The 23069-nt window shown below is 40.8% G+C and overlaps 1 protein-coding gene across 1 annotated transcript in view; it reads left to right on the top strand.

The window, feature by feature from the left end:
• Positions 1-3701: 3701 nt before the first annotated feature.
• Positions 3702-23069, top strand: part of LOC121445427 (peripheral plasma membrane protein CASK-like) — a gene marked incomplete at its 3' end in the record, with an annotated part of 332821 nt that continues 313453 nt past the window's right edge. The window contains exon 1 of the mRNA XM_041647561.1: positions 3702-3824. Within this exon, the coding sequence (XP_041503495.1) occupies positions 3766-3824 (59 nt within the window). The remainder of the gene's footprint in view (positions 3825-23069) is intronic.

Consider the following 23069-nt stretch of genomic DNA (forward strand, 5'->3'; position numbering starts at 1 on the left):
CCCTTTATGTGGCCCTCATCCTAATATTTCCTTGGGGTGTGTTTCCCCCTTCTATATCTGTGTAATCTTGAAATTACATGGGAGCTGGGCAACCTGCAAATGTGTATCCCAATTCTGAGAAATTCAAACAAACACTCAAAATCATTTGAGATTTGTAATGATGTCTAAGAATCAAATTTATGTAGCATCTATAACATCCATGGGGCTTTCAGAGAGTTCCAAGAATTCAGGCCTATCAGTTATATATTGGTGGTATATCCACATTATGATGATAATAAATGGTTATTTTCCCATGCTAGACAGATTGCTGATTGATAACTGGAGTCTGTTCCCTACCTGCTTTTTTTTCCCATCCATCTCCATAGAGAAGGCAAAAACAACTATGACCTTAGCATCCTTTGCAAGAGAGGTTGCCTGCTAGGTGACTCTGGTATGGACAAATGAGATGAGAACATGTATTTTATTTCTTTAATAGAGACGAGACAGGGAGTAAAAAGACTTCCCCTGCCCTTCCTGCCTTCCTGCTCCACATTGCTAATGTTTGAAACAGTGGCATTCATCTTGAGATGACAAAAACGGCTAAAGGAAAAGAGGCGAACTATCATGGATGGCAGAGTGGGAAGAACAAACTAGGTCACTGATGGAACTGTGGAGTAGTGGATCCAATGTCAGCAACCACACAGCTCCAGATTCCATATTAACCAGAACGTCACCGCCCTCATTTGTTTAAATGACTGTTATTTGAAGATTCAGTTATTAGCAAAATCAAATGTAGTTTTAACTTATGCAACTAGTTACTTGAACATTCCCTTTAATTAGCTAAGAGAGAATTAAATTATTAACACCTCACCACTTAACATTTGGGGGAAAGTATTGGATTTTTGGAAGAAACTTAGAAAAAAAAATAAGTTCATTTGAAAGGTTTGGTTATTTTCATCCTGGAAGCAGAGAGGAGCTTTTGCTTGTTGTCAGCCGTGCTACAAACTCTTGGAGCTGTGGACTACTGGACCCTGTGGGTGACTAAATCCTCCCTAGGAGCTCGGAAGTAGACATTCTAGTTGGAGGAAAACTTTTGAACTTTGTGCTGATTGGGAGATGTGGAACCTTTCAAGCAAGGACTGACCAGGAAGTGTCAAGTGCAGATAAGATTAGGCCACCCACTGTGTATGTGGAGTGCTGCGTTGATTAACTTAATGAATCTACCTCTACTTCTCCAACAAAGATTGAGTATAATTGCACATCAAACCTAGAACTGCTATTGAATAGTGGAGGCATGGGGTAGTTCTTGGTCGAGCAACCGACCTATAAACCCTCCACTCCTGGAGATAAAAGAGTTGGAGTTGGACCCCTTAGCCGGTAACTCTTTTCAGATCTAAACCAGCTGTCTTCGAGCAGAGAGCCTGCCTATGCGTGCAGTCCTTTTTATTTTTCTACCCGCACTTCCTTTTCTGCTTTGTAGTTGTCCATTTCTACTTCTGAGAGGAATTCTCCATGAAAGATAAACTCCAAAGTAAAGCGGGCAAGCCTTAGCATAGCTCTTATTTGTGCTGGAGAAAGGAAGCTAAGCCGGCAAGTTGACTTGTGAGGATTTCTGTGTGCTTCAGAGCAGAATGAAGGGTGCCTTTCTCATTAGGTGGCAGGTAGCATGATAGGTTGGGGTAAGTGACTTGTAACTGTCGGACCTCCACAGAAGACAGTTTCTTGGACTCTGAAGCTCATTCTTTAGAGAAAACACAAAATCTCTGGGATAGGAGAAAAACCTCATCTAATTATATTTTCCCATGATTTGCTTTTTAAAAAGAAAGACAGAAAAGAAAAAGAAAGGGGTTTAGCGCCCAAATATTTAACACGCAAATCTCCCAGTCTCTTGAGGGGGCAATCAAGGGTTTGTGCAGATCGTTTCTGGAAGGAAAATAAGCCCAGTCTTCACCCTGTTCCCTGCACTTTGGTAAGTACTATTTTAAAAATACCGCGCTGAGAATTTTAACAGATGATTTCTGGAAAGCCGACTTATAAACTAATTGGACACTTCTGCTGTGTGGAGGAACAAAGACTTCTTTTTTATTGGTCTTCAACTAAGGCATATACCTGTCTCACGGCGTTGGCTCATTCTGCACATGCTCAGTTGAACAGAAATCTTCATATGCCATACAACCCGGCACAGTGGCAACACCCACAGTCTTATTCCGTGCCTGACCCTGTGCCTCCGTTCGTTCTTGTTGCATTTTTATGCCAAGAGCTCCAACATCTGTAGGAAGTACACTAAACAAAGTAGATGCTGGGGCTGGCGAGCAATATACAATGGTTTTAAAGTCTCCTTATGTCACTATCTTCCTGACCCGTCTCTGTATTTTGTCTAGCAGGAACAGATACTGCATAGATATTTGGGGAGTTTGGGGCAGGCGGCAGGAGAAGCTGTTTCTCTAGTTCACTGTTCGTTGTTGCACACCTTTCTCTGCAGTAGTTTTTGTTTGATCCTTTCCCTGGACAATTCTCTCCCTCCCCCCAGTCCTCATTTTCATTAAGGAATGACAGAGTGGCACTAAAAGCGTCCGCCGCCAAGTGCGGTCTTGAGTGACAATCTTTCTCCACCTCCTCTCTGGCTTTTCCATTCATTAGAACCCTTTCCCAGCGTTTTTCCCAGCCAAAAACTGGGACCGGCTTCCTGAGGTTACGAAAGAAGGGGAAAGCTGCCAGAGTACTGAGCACGCCGTCCCCCCCCCCCCAAAAAAAAAAACCGTGCAAACTGCTGTGAACCTTTTGTCCCCAGCCCCTTTTCTCCACTTGGTCGCAGCTTGGGAATAGAAGCAACGACCTCCACCAGCCCCACCTCAGCAGCTGCAACCCGCGAAGCTCCGCCAGCCGACCCCCAGCGCCCTCTAGATTCCCCGCGCCCGCCGGTTCTCCGTGACGTTGCGAGCTTTGCGCGCAGGCGCCACTGGGAGCGCTCGCCTCTCCCCCGCCCCCCCTCCCAAGTCCCCCGCCTTCTTCCGCGGTCCCCGCCTCCCAAAGGGCTGGAGTGGGCGGGGCCTTCGGGTCTAGCGCCGGCGGGCTGAAAGGGAGGAGGGTTAGCGTGCGCAAGGCGGGAGCTCCAGGCTTGGGAGCCGGGCGGCAGCTGAAGCTAAGGGGTGGAGTTGAAGGCAGCGGTCGCGGCTCCCGCCCGCACAGAACACTCATCCCGTGAAGCCCCCTCCCACACTCGGGCGGGCGGCGGCGGCGGCGGGAGGAGGAGGAGAAGGAGGAGGGAACGTCTCTGCCGCCGCCTCCTGGTCCCCAGCGCCGAGCAGCCGCCACCACCTCCCTTCGTGACGATCCTCCCTCCGTGGTGCTGTCGCGGCCCCCCCTGTAGCCCGAGCTGCCCCGCGCCGCGCCGGAGCCGGTCTCGGGCAGAGGGAGCGGTCGCGGTCTCGCGGCCCGCGCGGGCTGACGAGCGGAGAGTGCAGCGGTGCCTCGCGGATCCCCGAGGGTCCGCACGCTCGGCAGCGCTAGCGACAGCGCCAAGAGCAGCGGGCGGGCGGGCGGCGCCGGGCCCGGGCCGCCCTCGCTCCCACGCCCCGGCCCCGCCGCCCGCGCCGGGACGGCAGCCGGCAGAGGAGAGGCGCTGCAGTCTCCGGGCCTCGCGGCCCCAGTTGAGCTTCCTCGGCACTCAGGGCTTGAGAGTCCTGTGGAGAGGACGCGATCCCGGAGCCCGGGCACTGAGCTCTTGGGCGCCCCCAACCCAGGTTTCAGAACCCTCCACGCTGCGGCCACTGTCCCCTCCGGACCATGGCCGACGACGACGTGCTGTTCGAGGATGTGTATGAGCTGTGCGAGGTGATCGGCAAGTGAGTCTCCACGCGAGGGAGCGGGAGTGTGGAAAAATGCATTTCAGCGGTGCCCCGGGCCTCCCGCACCCGCTCCGGGCCTGCCCCCTGCCCTCTCTCCCTCTCCTTTGCCTTCCCTGTCCTCTTCACCCTGTAGTATTTATAGACGTGTACCTGGATCTCCTGCCAAGAGAGGGTCTGAGGGCTCTCAGCGACCCGTGGAGACCAGCGAACCCGGGTCCGCCACCCCATAAGGCGTGGGGCGGGCTCCCTGCATTTTATCTGACGGTTACACAGGGACGTGGCAGGACCGATTTTATAGTTGCTTACTGGGAACAGTTGGGGTTATTGTTACCTTTCCTGTACCTTAGACCTTTTACGAAAAGAGCAGCCTGCATTTCGTGTGCTTGTGTGGAGAGAGCGAGAGAGTGCGTCCAGGGTTTTTAATTGTGGGGTGTGTGTCTATTGTGCCAGGATATTAGACAGATGCCTTTGTGTTCACCCCGTGCCCGGATTTAAGAGGGTCATTGAAGACGGGTGCGTCCAGTTTCAGCAATTTCTTCACCTGCCTTAGACGAACGTAGAAAGAGTTAGGGGCACCCAAATTTTTAATGCCTCGTTATGCAATGACTGTACAATCAGTGCTCAAGGCTCCCTTCCACTGTTGTTGGGATGGTGGTTAGCGTGGTAGAGCCGTCTGCTTTGAGTCACCGGGCTGGTCTAGAATATAGAACTGACAGTCCAAATGCTCATCCTTTCATCTGGGTTGTATAATTACACCAGGGAAAAGCAGGGAATCAGATTAATCACAGTACTGATTGAGAATTAAATCTGCAGTTCCTCATCTAATTGTCCAGTCCTGAAATCTGTTTTGAATTGTTTCCTTTTCATTCTTGTCAAACAGTATTCCAAGTGCACAATCCTGCTAATTTGCTTGTGAGGGAAATGCTGGCAATCTGAAGTTGATTTCCCAGCTCAGCGTGTATTCTGTGGCTTTGGAAGTTGAGATAAGATTTAAGAGCAATTTTTGCTTATTTAATAGTGCTCGTTAGATAGCTAATATCGGAATATTTTACCTCTTTTTGGAAGCGATGCTTTATTGTCTATTTTAAGGTCCACAGTTAGGAAATGAAACCAAGACAGAGCAGTTGGCTCTACCTCTTTTAAGTTGTCTGCAGTATACTCAGTTTCAATTTTTTGAGTGCTGATAACTCATTTTTTCCTGTATATTGAGGTATTACATTGCTGCTCACACGGTGAAATTGTGGATGGAGCTTGCTACCCTCTTTCCTTAGATCCATATGCTTCGAGGACGCATTCCTCCTTGCCCCATTGTTCAGTGACCAGCCTGTCTGTCAGGAGGAAGAAGTCCAAATGTGTCTGTTTGCTAGAGCCGTGGATGTGCCCGAGAGCAGCAGCGCTGCCCAAAGCTATTTAATGAGAGCCACGTGTCATTTATAATTTTCAAGTAACCGCATTAGAAAGATTTCAAACAAAAAGGTGCAATTAATTTTAGCAATGTTTATTTAATACATTGCCTCTAAATTAGTGATTTCAGCATGAATTTTTTTTGCAATACTGTGCATCTTTTCATACTAAGTCTTTGAAATCCAATGTGTGTTTTATACTAACAGCACATCTCAATTTTGACGCTAAGCTAAATTTTTCACCAGAAATACTTGATCTGTATTTAGGTCTCATAAAATTTGCATGTACAAAAGTAGATTCACATACTTAAATTGTTCCAAACATACATAAAAGTTTTCCAGTAACTGAATTAACTATTTCTAAATTTTAATCAATTAAGCAGAATGCAAAATTTATTGCCTCCGTTGGATTAGCCACATTTCAAGTGCTTAATAGCCACATCAACTACCACATCTCTAGAGAAAAAATATCAGAAATCGCCTTCATTTCTTCAGTGTTCGAGCACACAAAGAAGCTAAATGAGATGTTTCTCAAAAACACCCAGATGACCATGTGTGAGTGAGTGATATTGATTGTATCTTAGTTATGGCTGTTGTGAGTCTGCAGTTGATCACTGGAAAATGTGGAATTAAGATGCTTACATATATTATGATCTTGGAAAATAGCCGTCATTAAATCAATTTTGGTGACTGGTTTTCATTCCTTCAGGTCTGAAAGGATGACAGTGTGATCGCTTTGGATTTTGAAAAGTGGTCACCTTCGTGTTAGCTGAAGTGAAATTGATCACAATATTTTAGAAGACGCCCTGGCAGAATTCTGTTTTGAGATGCTAGGTAGTCAGTGGCTGCCTGCATGTCTGTGAACTGTGAAATTTTATTCCTATTCTACAAAATCTGACTTGGTTGGTGTCATTTATAAAATGGCATTTCTTGAAATAATGAATCCTAGGCAGCCTCAGTGGTAAAGAATGTAATGATGGTGGTCCTCACCCGGGCAAAGGTTGAAGGTTTCTCCAGTAAATTTGTGTCACTATATATTGATCCTGAATTTGAAATTCATTTCAGATTTTTTTTTTTTTTTTGCCGGGGCCTTGACAGCATACATTTAAACTAAGAATTTGTTCAATTATGAGCTTAAACAGAAAGGCCTTGCAGATCATCATTCATCCTGAAAATCCTTTTAATTTCTACCCAGACTCCACTGAATTTTGATTCTCTTTCATAGCAAATTAGTACCACAAATTGTGTTTACACCACAATGTCTTAATAGTTTTTAAATTTCACTGAGGCTCTTTAAAATAGATTTTGGTTTTCAAGACATATTGGTCACCCACTCACTCCTCTGCTTACCCATCCACCCACTCATCCATCCTTTGTGAGCTAGGCATTATTTTTGCTGTGAAGGAAGTTTCCAGTTTATTTATTTGTTTGTTTGTTTGTTTGTTTATTGAGATAGGGTCTCACTACTGTAGCTCTGGCTGGCTTGGAGCTTGTTACGTAGTTCGAACTGATTTTAAACTCACAGAGAGATCTTCAGAGTGCTGGGATTAAAGGTGTGTGTTGCCACTCCTGGCATTAATTCCGATGTAATTTAGACCCCCTTAGGTGTCTTTTTTTTTGGTTAAGGAGGTTTGAAAGGAGATGCTATTTGAAATAAATTTTCTTTGTAGTTGTTGCAACCTTTACTCTTGCTAACGCTATCTTTGAAAGAATCTTATCATCAAGGTGCCATTTCTTTTTAAAAAATTAAAAACCCCTCCTTTTTGAAAATTGCAGAAACTCTTCAGTGCCTCTTATTTTCATAACATTTTTCATATAGCATCTTTGAAGTTATTGAAGTAAATTCAGTTATAGTCCCAAGCTTCCTTTTTTTGTTTGGTTTTGTTTTTGAGACAGGGTCTTACAGTGTCTAGCCCAGGCTGGCTTGGAACTCATAGGAGATCAGGCTGGTCTCAAACTCATAGGTATCTACCTGCTTCTGCGTCCTACATGCTGGGATTAATTGTCCAGTACCACCACACCCATCTAGTCCCCAAACCTCTTGTCCTAACAAATGTAGCAATTACTGGAAAGAAAAGGTATTATGCAAATACAAGTTAATGACTAATTTATGTCATAACTACTTACTGTCCCTTTTGTAGATTTATAGTTTTATAGGTAAATGTAAAATCAGTATTAGTATGTGAAAGAAGTTTTAAAACAGTTCATTTAAATTAAAACATAAAAAACACACCATCTTTCTGTCACAAGTAGTGTCTTTGAAAGAGGATCACACAATGTACAATTTTTAGCTTGTGTAGGATGAATATTTGTCCTGAATTTTAGGATTTAGGTAACCTGTAACTTGTGACTCTCCTGCTCTGCTAAGACATAGACTAAAATTGGAATGATGCAGCATGACCCTTGCTCGAGGATGACATGCCGGGTTGCCAGGCACGCTGTATTTGCTTTCACCCCAAGAGCACTTATCATATTTAATTACAGTTACTTATTTATGGTCTCTCTACCTAGCTAATAGGTAGCTTCTTGAAGGCAGGGAAATATATAACATGCATCTTTCTCCATTGCTAAACACACTGCCTGCAATGTAATAGTCACTCATTAGCTGTGGAATAAATCGAGTAGTTTTAATAAAATCTCATTAAAAGACAAAAAGTGTATTTATCAGCCTTGGAGAAATTGCCCCAAAAGGCTGAATTAGATTAAAGTGTACTATCAGGGGAGCTGTGAAAACGGTCATTGCCAGGCCCTGTGACAGAGCCGTGCAAGGAGCAATCTCGGGGACATGTTAGGTATTTTTTAAACTACATAAATCTTGTGTGAAGAGTCACTGTTTTATTTTTTTTTTATTTTATTTTTTTTTTTGGTTTTTCGAGACAGGGTTTCTCTGTGGCTTTGGAGCCTGTCCTGGAACTAGCTCTGTAGACCAGGCTGATCTCGAACTCACAGAGATCCGCCTGCCTCTGCCTCCCGAGTGCTGGGATTAAAGGCGTGCGCCACCATCGCCCGGCTCAAGAGTCACTGTTTTAAAAATTAGCTGATAAATGTAGTTTTCTGGGACTAACTTTTCAGAGAATTCAAATTTTTACAAAGAAGAGTAAATATGTTTTGTAATGCATTTCAGCTATCAGGCCAAAACATGGATTTTTATGTTCTATGCATTCATGTCTCTGAGGCTGTTGTGGAAGAATTTAGTTTCAGCCTGTGTTTGGCTTTGGTTTCATGGGCCTTTTAAGATTCACATTGATTTATGACACTCATCTAACACTAACATGGTGATTGTCTGATGTTTAGAACAACACAGAACAAGGATTGCTTCAATAACCATAGATGATAGTTTTCTACTACAATGGCTTAATTTAATAAGAAATTCATTAGGTTCGTATGGATTGTTTGCACACACATTTGGTTAAAAGAGAATGGTTAAGTTACATACATACTTTAAGTTCTGTACCTGTGACTACAATAATGTAATTTGCCAGAGAATTGAGTTAAATGCAGTCTTATGTAAATAGTGGTACACACACACACACACACACACACACACACACACATACATACATACAGGGAAAAATCACCTTTACTGATTTGTCCTAATCACTCTGGATTCTCATTTATTGATTTTCTCAGTGTTTTGGAATTCTAGTACCTCAGAGGGAATTTTACATCATACAGAAGAATCTTCCTGAAAATTTAAGTGGACACTGTACATAAACTAGTTTTAAATGTTAGGAAAAGGTCACGTGTAAGTCTGAATGATTTTAAAAACTTTCCAAAGCAAGCAGTGTTACATGAAAAAAGAAGATGATCACAGCAATACCCTTGTAGTAAAGCAAATGAAACCCACAGTCAATCACCAGCTACATTTCTAAGAATCTAGATAATTCCCACACTTGGGATTCAGCCGCCCTCCTGCAGAAGACAGCTTACAGAATTTTGGAACAAGGTCCGTTCCTGAGCAGTGGGTTCTGGGGCCTTCTGGGAGGAAGTGAGCTCTTTAGTTACTTGTCTGTGTACATATCTCTTTAGTAGATTTTTACCAATTGCTTTTGGAGTTGTTATTTGTTTCATGTGGACTCCCTTAACTTCCATGATGGTGACGATACTTGGTGTACAGTTTGACATGTGCAGTTCACCTTCCATTTTCCTCTTGTATATATAAGCTTTATTCAATGGGCTGGATTTCTAGATTCCCTTAACTTGTGTTCTTAGATATTTCCTTTATATTGAAAGTTTCCACATCTCTATTTATAGCTATGATCAATAAACTATAAAATAGGTATATCAACATTGCTTTGAGATGGTGCTTGAATGGGTGTCTTTTTGTAAATGTTTCATGCTTTAACTGTGTTTAAAGGAACTTTGACACAGTAAGTTTTAAAATAAAAAAATGTTTTATAACCTAATGGCTACTTGGCAAAGGACATTGACTCACCTTTCTAATAGTAGGCATTTTATATGTATCATCTCATTTAATTTTAACCCTTCTACAGAGAAGATTGAGCACAAGGTGGTGTGGAGTGATCTGGCCAAGATCACATGGGATTCTCTCTGCTTCTAAAGATTGTTCCTTTTGACCACATTCTACTGGTGATTCTGGTTGTGATTAAGACTGCATTGGACTTCTTTAAAATAAGACTAATTTTCATTTTTAAAATTTACTACTATAAAAGATGATCTCTTTCTTTCCAGTTACGTTTCTCATCTCTTTGGTGACATATACTCCTCCTTCTTTCTTGCTTCTTTTTTCTCTTGCTCTGTGACAGTGCTTCTCAAGCCATGGTCATGACCCCTTTGGGGGTTGAATGACCTTTCATAGGGTTTGCATATTAGCTTTCCTGCATTCAGATACTTGCATTATGATTCATACACTAGCAAAATTATAATTATGAAGTAGCAATGAAAATAATTTATGGTTAGGGGTCACCATAACATGAGGAACTGTATTAAAGGGTTACAGCATTAGGAAGTTTGAGAACCACTGCTCTATGATGAAATAATATCATTTACCAAACTAACTGATAAATCTATGTATTACTTAGCAGAGGAAGTAAGGAATCTTGACCATCTGTCTTAAAATATAATTGGTTTTGAAGTGTTTTACATCCCTTTTACTTAACTTCAAGTGCTTTTTTTCCAGACTAATTACTCTACATTTCTTTTTTTTTAAGATTTATTGACTTATTTATTAAAGATTTCTGCCTCCTCCCTGCCACCGCCTCCCATTTCCCTCCCCCTCCCCCGATCAAGTCCCCCTCCCTCATCAGCCCTAAGAGCAATCAGGGTTCCCTGACCTGTGGGAAGTCCAAGGACCGCCCACCTCCATCCAGGTCTAGTAAGGTGAGCATCCAAACTGCCTAGGCTCCCCCAAAGCCAGTACGTGCAGTAGGATCAAAAACCCATTGCCAGCCGGGCGGTGGTGGCGCACGTCCGTTATCCCAGCACTTGGGAGGCAGAGACAGGCGGATCTCTGTGAGTTCGAGGCCAGCCTGGTCTACCAAGGGAGTTCCAGGACAGGCTCCAAAGCTACAGAGAAACCCTGTCTCGAAAAACCAAAAAAACAAAACAAAACAACAACAACAACAAAAAACCATTGCCATTGTTCTTGAGTTCTCAGTAGTCCTTATTGTCCGCTATGTTCAGCAAGTCCGGTTTTATCCCATGCTTTTTCAGACCCAGGCCAGCTGGCCTTGGTGAGCTCCCGATAGAACATCCCCATTGTCTCAGTGTGTGGGTGCACCCCTCGCGGTCCTGAGTTCCTTGCTCATGCTCTCTCTCCTTCTGCTCCTGATTTGGACCTTGAGATTTCAGTCCGGTGCTCCAATGTGGGTCTCTGTCTCTGTCTCCTTGCATCGCCTGATGAAGGTTAATATTCAGGAGGATGCCTATATGTTTTTCTTTGGGTTCACCTTCTTATTTAGCTTCTCTAGGATCTCGAATTATAGGCTCAATGTCCTTTATTTATGGCTAGAAACCAAATATGAGTGAGTACATCCCATGTTCCTCTTTGGGTCTGACTTGCCTCACTCAGGATAGTGTTTTCTATTTCCATTCATTTGTATGCAAAATTCAAGAAGTCCTTGATTTTTACTGCTGAGTAGTACTCTAATATGTATATATTCCATACTTTCTTCATCCATTCTTTCATTGAAGGGCATCTAGGTTGTTTCCAGGTTCTGGCTATTACAAACAATGCTGCTATGAACATAGTTGAGCATATACTTTTGTTGTATGATAGGGCCTCTCTTGGGTATATTCCCAAGAGTGGTATTGCTGGGTCCAGGGGTAGGTTGATCCCGAATTTCTTGATTACTCTACATTTCTAAGTTAGAAGTAGTGAGGTTTGTGGAGAGAGGTATTTGTTGGAGGGTAGGGTGGGGTGAATTCTTATGTCCTGTGATAAAAACTGAATTGTATTTTCATTTTGAAAACCATGTCCTAAACTGTAGCTTCTCAGCTGGTTACCAACATTGTTCAATTAAGTAGTCAAAAGGCTAGTTTTGTCCAGGTACCACTGTGGAGAAAGTACCTGTTACCAGCTACCAAGCTGATAAGATGTTCTGCTTTCCCATTTGGGGACTTAAATTTTTAGTTGTAAATTTATAATACAGATTTCTTTTTCACCATATTTCTGTTTTATAGATTTTTGATTACTGGCTTTTAATTAAAATAATTTGATTTTCCAAAAATGATAATATTTCCATTCTCTTGCTTGTATATGACCATGAATTATAATGAAATCTTTCATTGCGTGACAGAATGAATATTTGATCCTTTAAATTTTATCTTAATTTCTTGGTATTTATCACACCAATGTTGTTTTCTTAAATTATTCCACTCTAGAGATCTTAATTGTTTCTAGTGTCAAGGGTTCTTGACCGTGGATAGTGCTAGTGTACTGTTCCTCCTCTCCTTTTGTCATCCTCTTTCCCTCACCTTTCAAATTTGTTCATTAGCTCTTTTAATTGTCCATTTATTCACAATAGAAAATGGTTATTTAATTGTACTTAAATCAATATATTTTTTTATCTAAGGATACATTTAATTTCAGCTTCTTGTGTTCTGTTATTGGTTTCCTGTACATCTTTTAAAAACCAAATTTTATATTTCTTTTAGTGTATTTTTTGGCTTAATATCATTATTGTGACTATTTTAATCATGTACAGTGAATAATTCATACCTATCCTCCTTCCCTCCATTCTTTTTCTCTCTCCCCTGTGGTTTATTCTCCAAAATATACTATATTGCTAGGCATGGGGAGGCACACCTATAATTCTAGCACTTGAGAAATAGAGAGAGGAAGAATAGGAGTTCAAGGCTAGCCTCAGCTACATAATGAATTTGAGGTCAACCTGGACTACATGTTTCAAAATAATCAATAATCGCTCTCACACACACAATGATGAATATGTATTTTGGTGTATGTCAGCCTAAGATGGGATTGTTGTCATTTGTGCTGGTTAGTTTTTGTCACCGTGACACCAACTAGAGTTATCTGGAAAGAGGGAACATCAACTAATGAATGCCTTCATTAGAGTGGCCTGTAGGACTCTTTAGGGTACTTTCTTGATTAATGATTGATGTAGGAGGGCTTTGTCCAAGTGGGTGGTGCTCTTCCTAGCAGGTGGCCTTGGGTTGTATAAGAAACCAGGCTGAGCAAGCCAGTAAGCAGCTAGAAGACACTAAATGCTCTTGAATATACTCTTTAAAACTTTCTAAGTCATTAGAGTTCCTCTACTCCTAGGAAGGGTAATCTTTGCGTCTACAGATTTTCATAATTTATTTGTAAATCTGTCTAGGCTGTAGTTTTACACTGCTGTTAAAAGCTCCAAAGATTTTATTAAAAGAGAGTTTTGTATCACACTTTTGCATTTGGATATTTAGTAAAATTAATTAATTAACTGTTCATAATGTGAGATTTCATGCTGAAGAAAAGGAACATCTAGGACCCATGGTGAGATGATTCAGAGGGTAAAGGCACTTGCTACTAAGCCTGACTTTGTGACTTTGCTTCCTGTTGGGACTCACGTGGTAGAAGGAGAGAACCAATTCCTGCAAGTTGTTCTCTGGTGTGTGTACACATATACATACAATACAAATTATGGTACATTTTAAAATAAAATGAAAATCCTAGAATAAATATTTTAAAAATAGTTGTATACAACAAGATTTGTCAAACTTATAATGTAATAGTTTCCCAAATTTTGTTTTGGCAGCAATTTCCATATCTTAACTGAGGACAAATGAGACAGAAAGACCTGAAAATTGTAGTCTGTGAAAGATTGGGCAATGACTGTAGATTACCTAAATGCATACCCTGTGATCTTCATGCTGGAAGAGGGTGGTCTACTTAGATCATGACTATGGACATAGGCTGGCTTCAGAGGTCACTTAAAGGTATCTTTTCCATGATCTTGGACCAGTGTTATTTTTATTGCATCGTTTAGGTTAGAAGTTTTTCTGACTTTCCCTTTCTCCTTTAACTCATTAGTTTAAATGGAGAATTGTCTGACTTTATTTGTATATGAATAACTTCCTGTATTCTACTTAGGCTTAATATCATCTTAATTAGGCCTTAGTTCTATCAGTATGACATTAAATTTGAGATTTTTTTTTTTGAAACAGGATCTCAACTACGTAGACCAGACTGGCCTCACTCACCAATATCTATATACCTCTGCTTCCTTACTTTTTTTTTTTTTTTTTTTTTTTTTTGAGACAGGGTTTCTCTGTGGCTTTGGAGCCTGTCCTGGAACTCGCTCTGTAGACCAGGCTGGTCTCGAACTCACAGAGATCCGCCTGCCTCCGCCTCCCGAGTGCTGGGATTAAAGGCGTGCGCCACCATCGCCCAGCTGCTTCCTTACTTTTATGAGTAGCCAGGTGAGTGCTGGGAACCGAACCAGGGTCCTCTGGAGGAGTAGCATGCATCATTAACTACCTGGCCATCACACTGGCATGATTATCTTTTAATATTTTCTTTTAAGTTAAAATAGGTGTTTGTAAAACAAGCAAAAAACTTTTTTTTACTGAGAACATTCTTAAGTGTATTTCACATGAATTTGAAAAAAATCATACTATTCAGATAACAGGTCAGATTGAGAATATATTTAGCTCACATTCTAATCAGTGTATTTTAAAGGCATGCTAAGATGTGGGGAAAAAACTTTATTAATCATACATGTTATAAGCTGTACTTTCTTTTTCTTAAAATGATTTCTCACAATGGCTTCATCTACAAAACACGAACCTGAGACTGAGGGAACATTGAAGAAGGGGTGAAAAGATTCTAAGAGCCAGAGATAAGTGAAATTGTGTCTCCTAGTAATATCAGAAGCCATACTCATAAGTCTCACCAAAATGACTGCCCAAATGTTAGTTAACAAGGATGACACCAGTAAGCATGCCAGACTGGATGGAGAGAGGCCCAAGAGGCCTCAACCCTAAACAAAGAGCTACAGACAGTTGAGAAAAGCTAGGAGTGAGAGAGGTAGACCTCCCCAGGGAAGATCACACCAATTGGTTGTCCTATGCCAAACAGCCCCCAAAACACACATACTGACAGCATTATACAAACTGAACAGGTTACATTTAGAAATATGTCTAAGTATATGTTATATATATGTGTGTATATACATATATAGAAATGTATGGTATATAAATAATACACACACACACACATATATATATATTCATGCATACAATAATAATTAGTGAAAAAAGAGGCCATGAATTTGAAGGAGAGTGGGGAGAAGTATATGGGAGGTTTTAGAGGGAGGAAATAGAATGGAGAAATGTCGTAATTATAGTCTCAAACATTTTTTAAGGAGATTTCTCTCATGGCAATTAAACTGATCTGTGTAAACATCTATTCATGTGAAAATGCTTTGTTATCATCATTGCAGAAAAAGCCTGGAAATCTGAAGAGGGAGCATTCAAGGCTTGCTGCTACACCTTTTAGATTCTTAACAATATTTCTTCCATGGTTGAGTGTTCCCATTATACTGCTAGATCATGCTTCATATTCTGTGACATGTAAGCAAGCTCAGTGGGCTTTAGTTGACATCTGGAATCTCAGGCTTCTTGGTTAGACTTACCCTAGTAGCTTTAGTATGAGGCTTACAAATATGAATGTGGACTTGATGGTCTCATTAGCACATCCCCTTCATTTCCAGATTCATTTCTAGACATAGAGAACTGTAAGTTGGATTTTTAAGAAGTGCAGTTTAGTAATTGTCAGTCCAGGCGTGATGACTCATTCCTGCAATTCCAGCATTTGGGAGGCTGAGACAAGAGGATTATTGTAAATTCAAGGCCAGACTGGGTTACAGAGTGAGAACTCTTTTAAAATACACCCTCCAAAAGAGACCAAGAGAAGTAAGTGTTCTAAACAAACTTTATTTCTAGAATTATTTGTTTGTTTGTTTGTTCGTTTGGCAGAGTCTCCATGACTGGCCTGGAGCTCACTATGTAGACCAGGCAGGCCTCAGGCTCACAGAGATTCTTCTCCCTCAGCTTCCTGTGCACTGAAAAGGCATAAGCCACCCTGCCTGTTGGAAAATTATTAAAAAATAGTTCAGAGAGACATCAGTATTTGAATTATTTTCTATTTCTTCATCTCATAAAAGAAGAATGGGGAGCTGGAGTGATGACTCAGCAGTGAAGAGAGCTTGCTGCTCTTGCAGAGAGAGGACCCAGATTCTGTTCCCAGCACCCATGTTGGGTGTCTCACAAGTGCCTCTAACTCCAGCTCCAGGGGATCCAGTGCTATCGTTTGGTGTCTGTGAATAACTGCATGCACATGGCATACATGTGTACACACACACACACACACACACACACACACACACACGCTCATAAAATAAAAGCAAATCCACCCTTTTAAAAAGGGATGGTAATGTCTGGCATTGCTTGTTTTATGAGATTTGGGGGGGCAGGGGTGAGATAAGGTTTCTCTGTAGCTTTGGAGCCTGTCCTGGAACTCACTCTGTAGACCAGGCTGGCAGAGGACAACTTGAATGATTTTGTTTTTTCCATCCATCTTGTTGGTCTCAGAGATCCAGCCCAAATTGTAAGGCTTGTGTAGTGAGTGCCTTTCCAACATCTTGCTGGACCCTGCCTTCGCCTTTAAACTGGTTTAGTGTTATTTTTATGAGTCTTACTTAATATGCTTTGCCTCTTAGGTAGGACTTAGAACACATTAGGTCAAAATGTTGACTGTCTGAAGGTGAAGTATGTTTATTTTACTGATGGAGCAATAATAAATTTACACTGAAGTCAAAGGAAAGAAAAATAATCTGAATTAGCATGTTGCCCCCTTTTCCCTTAAATTGTAAAATTTTAGTTGAACTTTCAAATTTGGAAGTTCACATAAGAAACATTTGTGTCCAATCAGATATGAACTTAGACTCTTCAACATCTGGTTTGCCTGTAAGGAACAATTTAAACATTCTAGAATGTGTTGGAAATGCAGATTTAGGGCCTCCCCTTGACCCTTTGATCAGAAGTTAGGGGAATAGAATACCACTATCACTGTTTTAACAAACGCTCCAAGAATTCTGATTCACACCAAATTTTGAGAACTATCCCCTTAGAATTCTGGATTAGTAAGTGATGGCCTATATCCTAAATTGGTTCACTACCTATTTAATGTCTACAGATGCTTTTTATGCTCTAGGCATAGTTGAGTAGTTATGCAGAACCAGTTGTGTGGAACCTCAACTATTTGTTACTTGGCCCTATAAATAAAAAAGCTCATTGATCCCTGCTTGAGGTGAAGTCTTATAATTGTTTTCTTGTAAGTAGTTATTTATTAGGTAAATACCCATTTCTGCCTTTACACATGACCTTCATTTTTCTACAAGCCCATTCCTCTCTAATATCAACTTATTAACTCAGTTACTAATGTTCTACATTGCCCTTTTTGTGCTCAGTAATAGTACTAACTGTTTAATAATACTATGACCCTTTCTCACTGATTCCATGCTCGTGTGTCCTCAGTATATTCTAGTGTAATCTAACTTAATCACCTATTGTAATCTTCATTTCTCTCTATTCTTATTGCCTTATTTATTTCCTCAGGACAAATCCTACTTTGTGACCACTATGTTTAGGAATATGTGTGAGCTGATTGCTGTGCCTGGAGTACTGTTACCCTTGTCCTGTAGTGCTGTAATTGCTTGCACTTTACCAGAACAATTTGAACATATAGTTATCAAGTGTCTTGGGTAATCTTTGAGTATTTCCTGGGAGAGTTATTGTTAGCATTTACACATCCAACCAAGGATAGCTGCTCATGTTCATTGTTGGGGTGCCATTCAAAACTCCTGATGTTTCTTTTGTACTTGCTCTAAGTTGTTAAGGTGAGTGGTGGTCAGCCTTACATAAAATGCACTACTGTTTGGACTGGGCTACTTGTGGCTCCTCACATCACTGAAGGAAAACCAATGGTTTTCTTTTGGAAAAAAAAAGAGGCCATTCCATAGTCTCCTGCTTTCTAGTATCAAAAAACAGAAAAAGTGGTTTTGTTGCAGATGTGATTCCATGCTTGTATTTCTTTTGCTTCTGTGACTGATGTTTTAAGTTGGAAAATAGATCTTAACTAAGTGATTCTGAACTACCTTACTTGTGAGTTTGTTTTGGTTCATGATTTATCCCAGACATGGAAAGAAGTCAATGAATTTCAGACTGCACATGCCTGAATTAGCCTTTTCCAACCAACTTAATTCATATCCTTTGCCCTGCTTACTCATCCCAGTGGTGAGATACAAAGACACAGACAAAGGCAAGTACACAAAATGTGGTCATTCCGGTCTATTGCCCAGGGCAGCCTGACTGTCAAATAATTTGAGTTTTACAGTTTCCTCAAAATAGTGTTGGAAATGAAGAATTTTTAAAGTTATTTATGGTGATGACTAAAATGTGAACTCTTTAAAAGAAGATAGTGTTATATTCCCAGACAGTATAATCCGCCCACAGGAGTCATCTCAACAACCCCATCCTTTCTGTTTTAGCTGCGTGAAATAGAGGTCAGGAGTGGGCGATGATGAAAGTTTCGTAAGTCATACGATAGTTTAGGCAAGAGGAATGATCTGGTGGTTTGTGCTCTGTTGTCCTTGCGTGCAGAGTTGTTTGGGACAGCCCCACAGATTTGGAGGTAAGCTTCAATAATTTTCCTCACTTCCTTGGCAGCCAGTTAGGCTTGGGAGCTGAGTGTTCCATTCGGAGAAGCAACTGCTGTAGATAAATTCTGCCGAATGTGGAGTTTGAACCATTTTCAAGAACCATTTTCAAGGCTATAATGTTCAGGTTCAAAATTTCTTAGTAAGCAGAAAATGTTATTTAAGAATGATTATGCTTCAGTGTCAGATTCAGCTTCTTCTGAATAGACATTGCACCCAAGTCTCCAGGTAACAAGGCTGTTTGCTTTTAGTACTAATTTAGTACTAATGCTTTCTTGTTTCAAAAGCAGAAATTTGAAGTCTCACAGTGCCTCTTTGAACACATTAGTAAGCGTAGAATTATATTGGAGATATTGAACATAATGGTATAATCTTATTTAGTACTAATAGCTAATTAGTTTCCCTAGTCTTTTCAAAGCATCAAACTTTATACTAGGCACAACCTTTTTCAAGATTTTGCATTGATTCACCTTCTCTCCTTGCTGGATTATTAATTGTTCCACTAGTAGCAGCAAGTACAGTGCTTCTCAACCTTCCTAATGCTGCGACCCTTTAATATAGTAACTGCATGTTGTGGTGACCCCACCATAAAATTATTTTCATTGCTACTTCATAACTGTAATTTTGCTACTTTTATGTATCATATTGTAAATATCTGTGTTTTCCGTTGGTCTTAGGCGACCCCTGTGAAAGGGCCCTTTGGCCCCCAAAGAGGTTGCAATCCACAGATTGAGAACCGCTGACCTAGTGCACTCCATGAGGATAGAACTGACTTTCAGTCAACTAGCTAACCCAACCTGATCTTGAGCAAAGGTAGGTAATATGGTAGCTGCTAGGATGCAGCTATTTCAGGTTAGTGAGTATTAAATAACACTCACTAACCCGCACTTCCTCCAGAACAGTTTTCTAAATTGTCAGTGAACTCATGAAAAAGTGTACAACATTAATTAATTTTAAAGCATTGAAAAATGCAAATAAGAAACAAGAGTGATAAACACTTTACACTTAGGATGGCTAGAACTAAAAGGGTGTGTAGTAATAGGAGGCGGCGGGGCTGTGTTCCCAGCACCCCGGCCGCCTGCTCGGCTAGCTTATGCCCCGAAATAACAACACACAAACTGTATTCATTTAAACACTGCTTGACCCTTTAGCCCTAGCCCTTACAGGCTAATTCTCACATCCCGATCAACCCATCTCTCATAATCTGTGAGCACCGGTCTTACCGGGAAGATTCTAGCCTAGTCCATCCTGGGTCGGAGCTTCATGGCGTGTGTCTGCCCGGGAGCGGGGCATGGCGTCTCTCTAAGGCGTCTGCTCCCGAGAGGAGAGCTGTGGAGTCTCTGAGCTCACTTCCTCTTCCTCCCAGCGTTCTGTTCTGTTTACTCCACCCACCTAAGGGTGGGCCTATCAAATGGGCCTAGCAGTTTCTTTATTGCTTAACCAATGAAATCAACAGATTGATAGATGACACTCCCACATCAAGGGTGGGTGACTGTGCTTCCACAGGTGGCCCTAGTTAAACTAAACTAAATGGTTCAGAAAACCAAAAGTCGTGAATCTGGGAAAAGGGCTTAGAGGAAACGAGACAGGTTCACATGGATGGGAGGAAGGTAAAAGAGAGTGGGAGGAAAAAGTAACCAGAATGCCTTATATACATATGAAATTACCAAAAAACTTGCTTAATTGCTTGCAAAAGATGAATGATAGCAAGATTGTAGATTAGTGAGAATATAAAATAGTACAGCCACTGTGGAAAATATGCTGTTAGTTCTTTAAAAAGTTACAGTTGCATGTGATCCTGCAAATCCACTACTAGGTATCTAGCCAAGAGAATTAAAAACTTATATTTACATGAAACTCATAAATAAATTATAAATATAAAATATTAATACTGCCGGGCGATGGTGGCACACGCCTTTAATCCCAGCACTCGGGAGGCAGAGGCAGGCGGATCTCTGTGAGTTCGAGACCAGCTTGGTCTATAGAGCTAGTCAGGACAGGCTCCAAAGCCACAGAGAAACCCTGTCTCAAAAAACCAAAACCAAAACAAAACAAAACAAAAAAATATTAATACTGACATTATTCAAAATGGTCAAGTTGTACAAACAATCTGAGTGTTCATTGGTGAGTGAACAGTTAAGAAAATGGGGTAATTGCACACTGAAATATTATTTGACCATAAAAGGAGTGAAGCATGTGTATAATTTTCAACATAGACTCCCTCTAAAACTTATGCTAAGTGAAAGAAACCAGGGATAAAATATCACATGATATAATTTTCATTTCTATGAAATGTCCAGGATAAATAAGACTTTTGAGAGAGACTTTAAATTAGTGGTTGTCAGGAGTTGTGGGGAGGGCAGGATGAAGAATAACTATAATGGCATGGGATCTCTTCTGTGGTCTCTGGAATAGTACTTGCTCATCAGGGCACAACTGAATATACTAAAGCCCATCAAATTGTATACTTTAGAATAGTAAATTTTAGGCCGGGCGATGGTGGCGCACGCCTTTAATCCCAGCACTCGGGAGGCAGAGGCAGGCGGATCTCTGTGAGTTCGAGACCAGCCTGGTCTACAAGAGCTAGTTCCAGGACAGGCTCCAAAGCCACAGAGAAACCCTGTCTCGAAAAACCAAAAAAAAAAAAAAAAAAAAAAAAAAGAATAGTAAATTTTAGGATTTATGAATATCTCAATAAAATATGTTTTTTAAAAAATTTAGCTCCTTAGTCACATCAGCCACATTTCACGTGCTCACTGACTTTATGTTGCTAGTGGCTACATGTTGGTAGCACAGATTTAGAACATTTTTGTTGTCACCCAAAGTTTTGTTAGCTAGCACTGATCTAGAGGAACTGAGATTCACAATTTGGAACCACACACACACACACACACACACACACACACACACACACACACACACAAGCAAAAGAAAAGCCACTGTGTGTAAATCACCAAGAACCTTGGAGAGATTTGAGAAATGTTGTTGTAGGATACGTTTAATTGGGGCTTGCTTACAGCTTCAGACGTTTAGTCCATGATGATATGTTGGTGGAGAAGTACCTGAGAGTTACATCTAGCTGGAAGAAAGAATGATACTGGGCCTGGCTTGGGCTTCTGAACCTCAAAGCCCACCACCAGTGATAGACTCACTCCAGCAAGGCCACATTTCCTCTAACCCTTCTCTAGTACTGCCGCTCCTTGATAACTAAGTATTCAAATCTATGAACCTATGGGGGCCATTCTTGTTCAAATCCCACGGATGAACTTGGTGCTTGTCTAAGTCAACAGCTCTACTCTCTCCACTTACTAGGTTATCATAGATGAGGGTGGTCTTAGGACACCACTTGTAAAGCAGTATAGTACTAATGTCTATTGCACCTCTTAGTAGCAGTATCTTCCTTGACCATAGTGGTGAGTTACAAATGAAGCCTAATCTTGAGTGCGTTCAAGCCAGCCACTTCTCTGGGTAATTTGGAGGTAAAGGGAAAGGGCACAAAGATAATTTCTGGCATCACAATTTCTGTATGATTCTATCTCCTTATTATTTTCTATCTGATGAGTCATGATCCTTTGTTTTATGTTTTTAGATAAAGTTTCTTTTAATTATATGAGCATATTTACAATACCTAATTTAAAATCTCCTAAACCCTGGCTGGTGAGATGGTTGAGTGGATAAAGTACATGCTGGCAAGCTTGATGACTTATAGATTCAATCCCTGGGACCCACATGGTGGAAGGAGATAACTAACTTCCTGGCGGACAAGAGGACTCAGTGGGTAAAGTGCTTGCTATCAAGTATAATGACCTGATTTGAAGAACACACTCTCACAAGTCGTCTTCTGCATATGCGCATGTGCATGAACACACACAAATATAAAAATATTAAAAAGAGAACCGAGTCCTCCAGTTGTTGTCTCACCTCCACATACCTATTGTGGTATGTTCTTATGTGCTTATATGCACATACTTGTAAAAAAAATTTAGTAAAAATTAAAACATAAAATCTACTAAATTCAACAGTTGGGTCCCTTCGGGACCGATTTCTGTTGGCTACTATTTTCCTTCAGCACTTTTTCTCAATATGTTGCTACTTTGAATAATATATTGTAACAATTCTGTTATAAGCTTCCAAAGGTAGTAGTTATTCTTGTTTTCATTTGGTTCAGTGATTGCCTGGACTAGTTATATAGCCTTCCTCTTTAGCAGTATGGAGTTACTGAAGTCTATGCTAGAGATTTTGTTGTTGTTGTTGTGTTAATTGGTTGAGTTCTGTTTTCTTAGAAAGTTTTGGCTTTATTTTAGACAGGATCTCTGTGGTCTGAGTTATCTTTACTATGTAGCTGAGACTGAGCTCAAACTCAAAGTAGCACTCCTGTCTTAGCCTCCTGAATGCTAGGATTAAAGGCATATGGCATCCTGCCTAGATGAGTATTTTCTTTTGTTTTCTTTAAATCCTTTGTTTGTTTTTAAAATCTGTATTTCTAAGATTTTCCATTGGGTCAGGATAACTTAATGGGTAGTCAATTATTGGCCAGTTTTCCTTAAACATTTTGAGCCAGTAAGCCTCACATCTTTTCTTAGGGAGAAATTGTATGTGGAGTGGAGCATACATTTCACGTTCAGATAGTTTGAAAGTCTTTTTAGGGCCCGAAGAGATGA

This window comes from Microtus oregoni, unplaced genomic scaffold, assembly GCF_018167655.1.
Source record: "Microtus oregoni isolate MIOR12 unplaced genomic scaffold, Mior012 000189F_ref0000355, whole genome shotgun sequence".
Lineage (NCBI taxonomy): Eukaryota > Metazoa > Chordata > Mammalia > Rodentia > Cricetidae > Microtus > Microtus oregoni.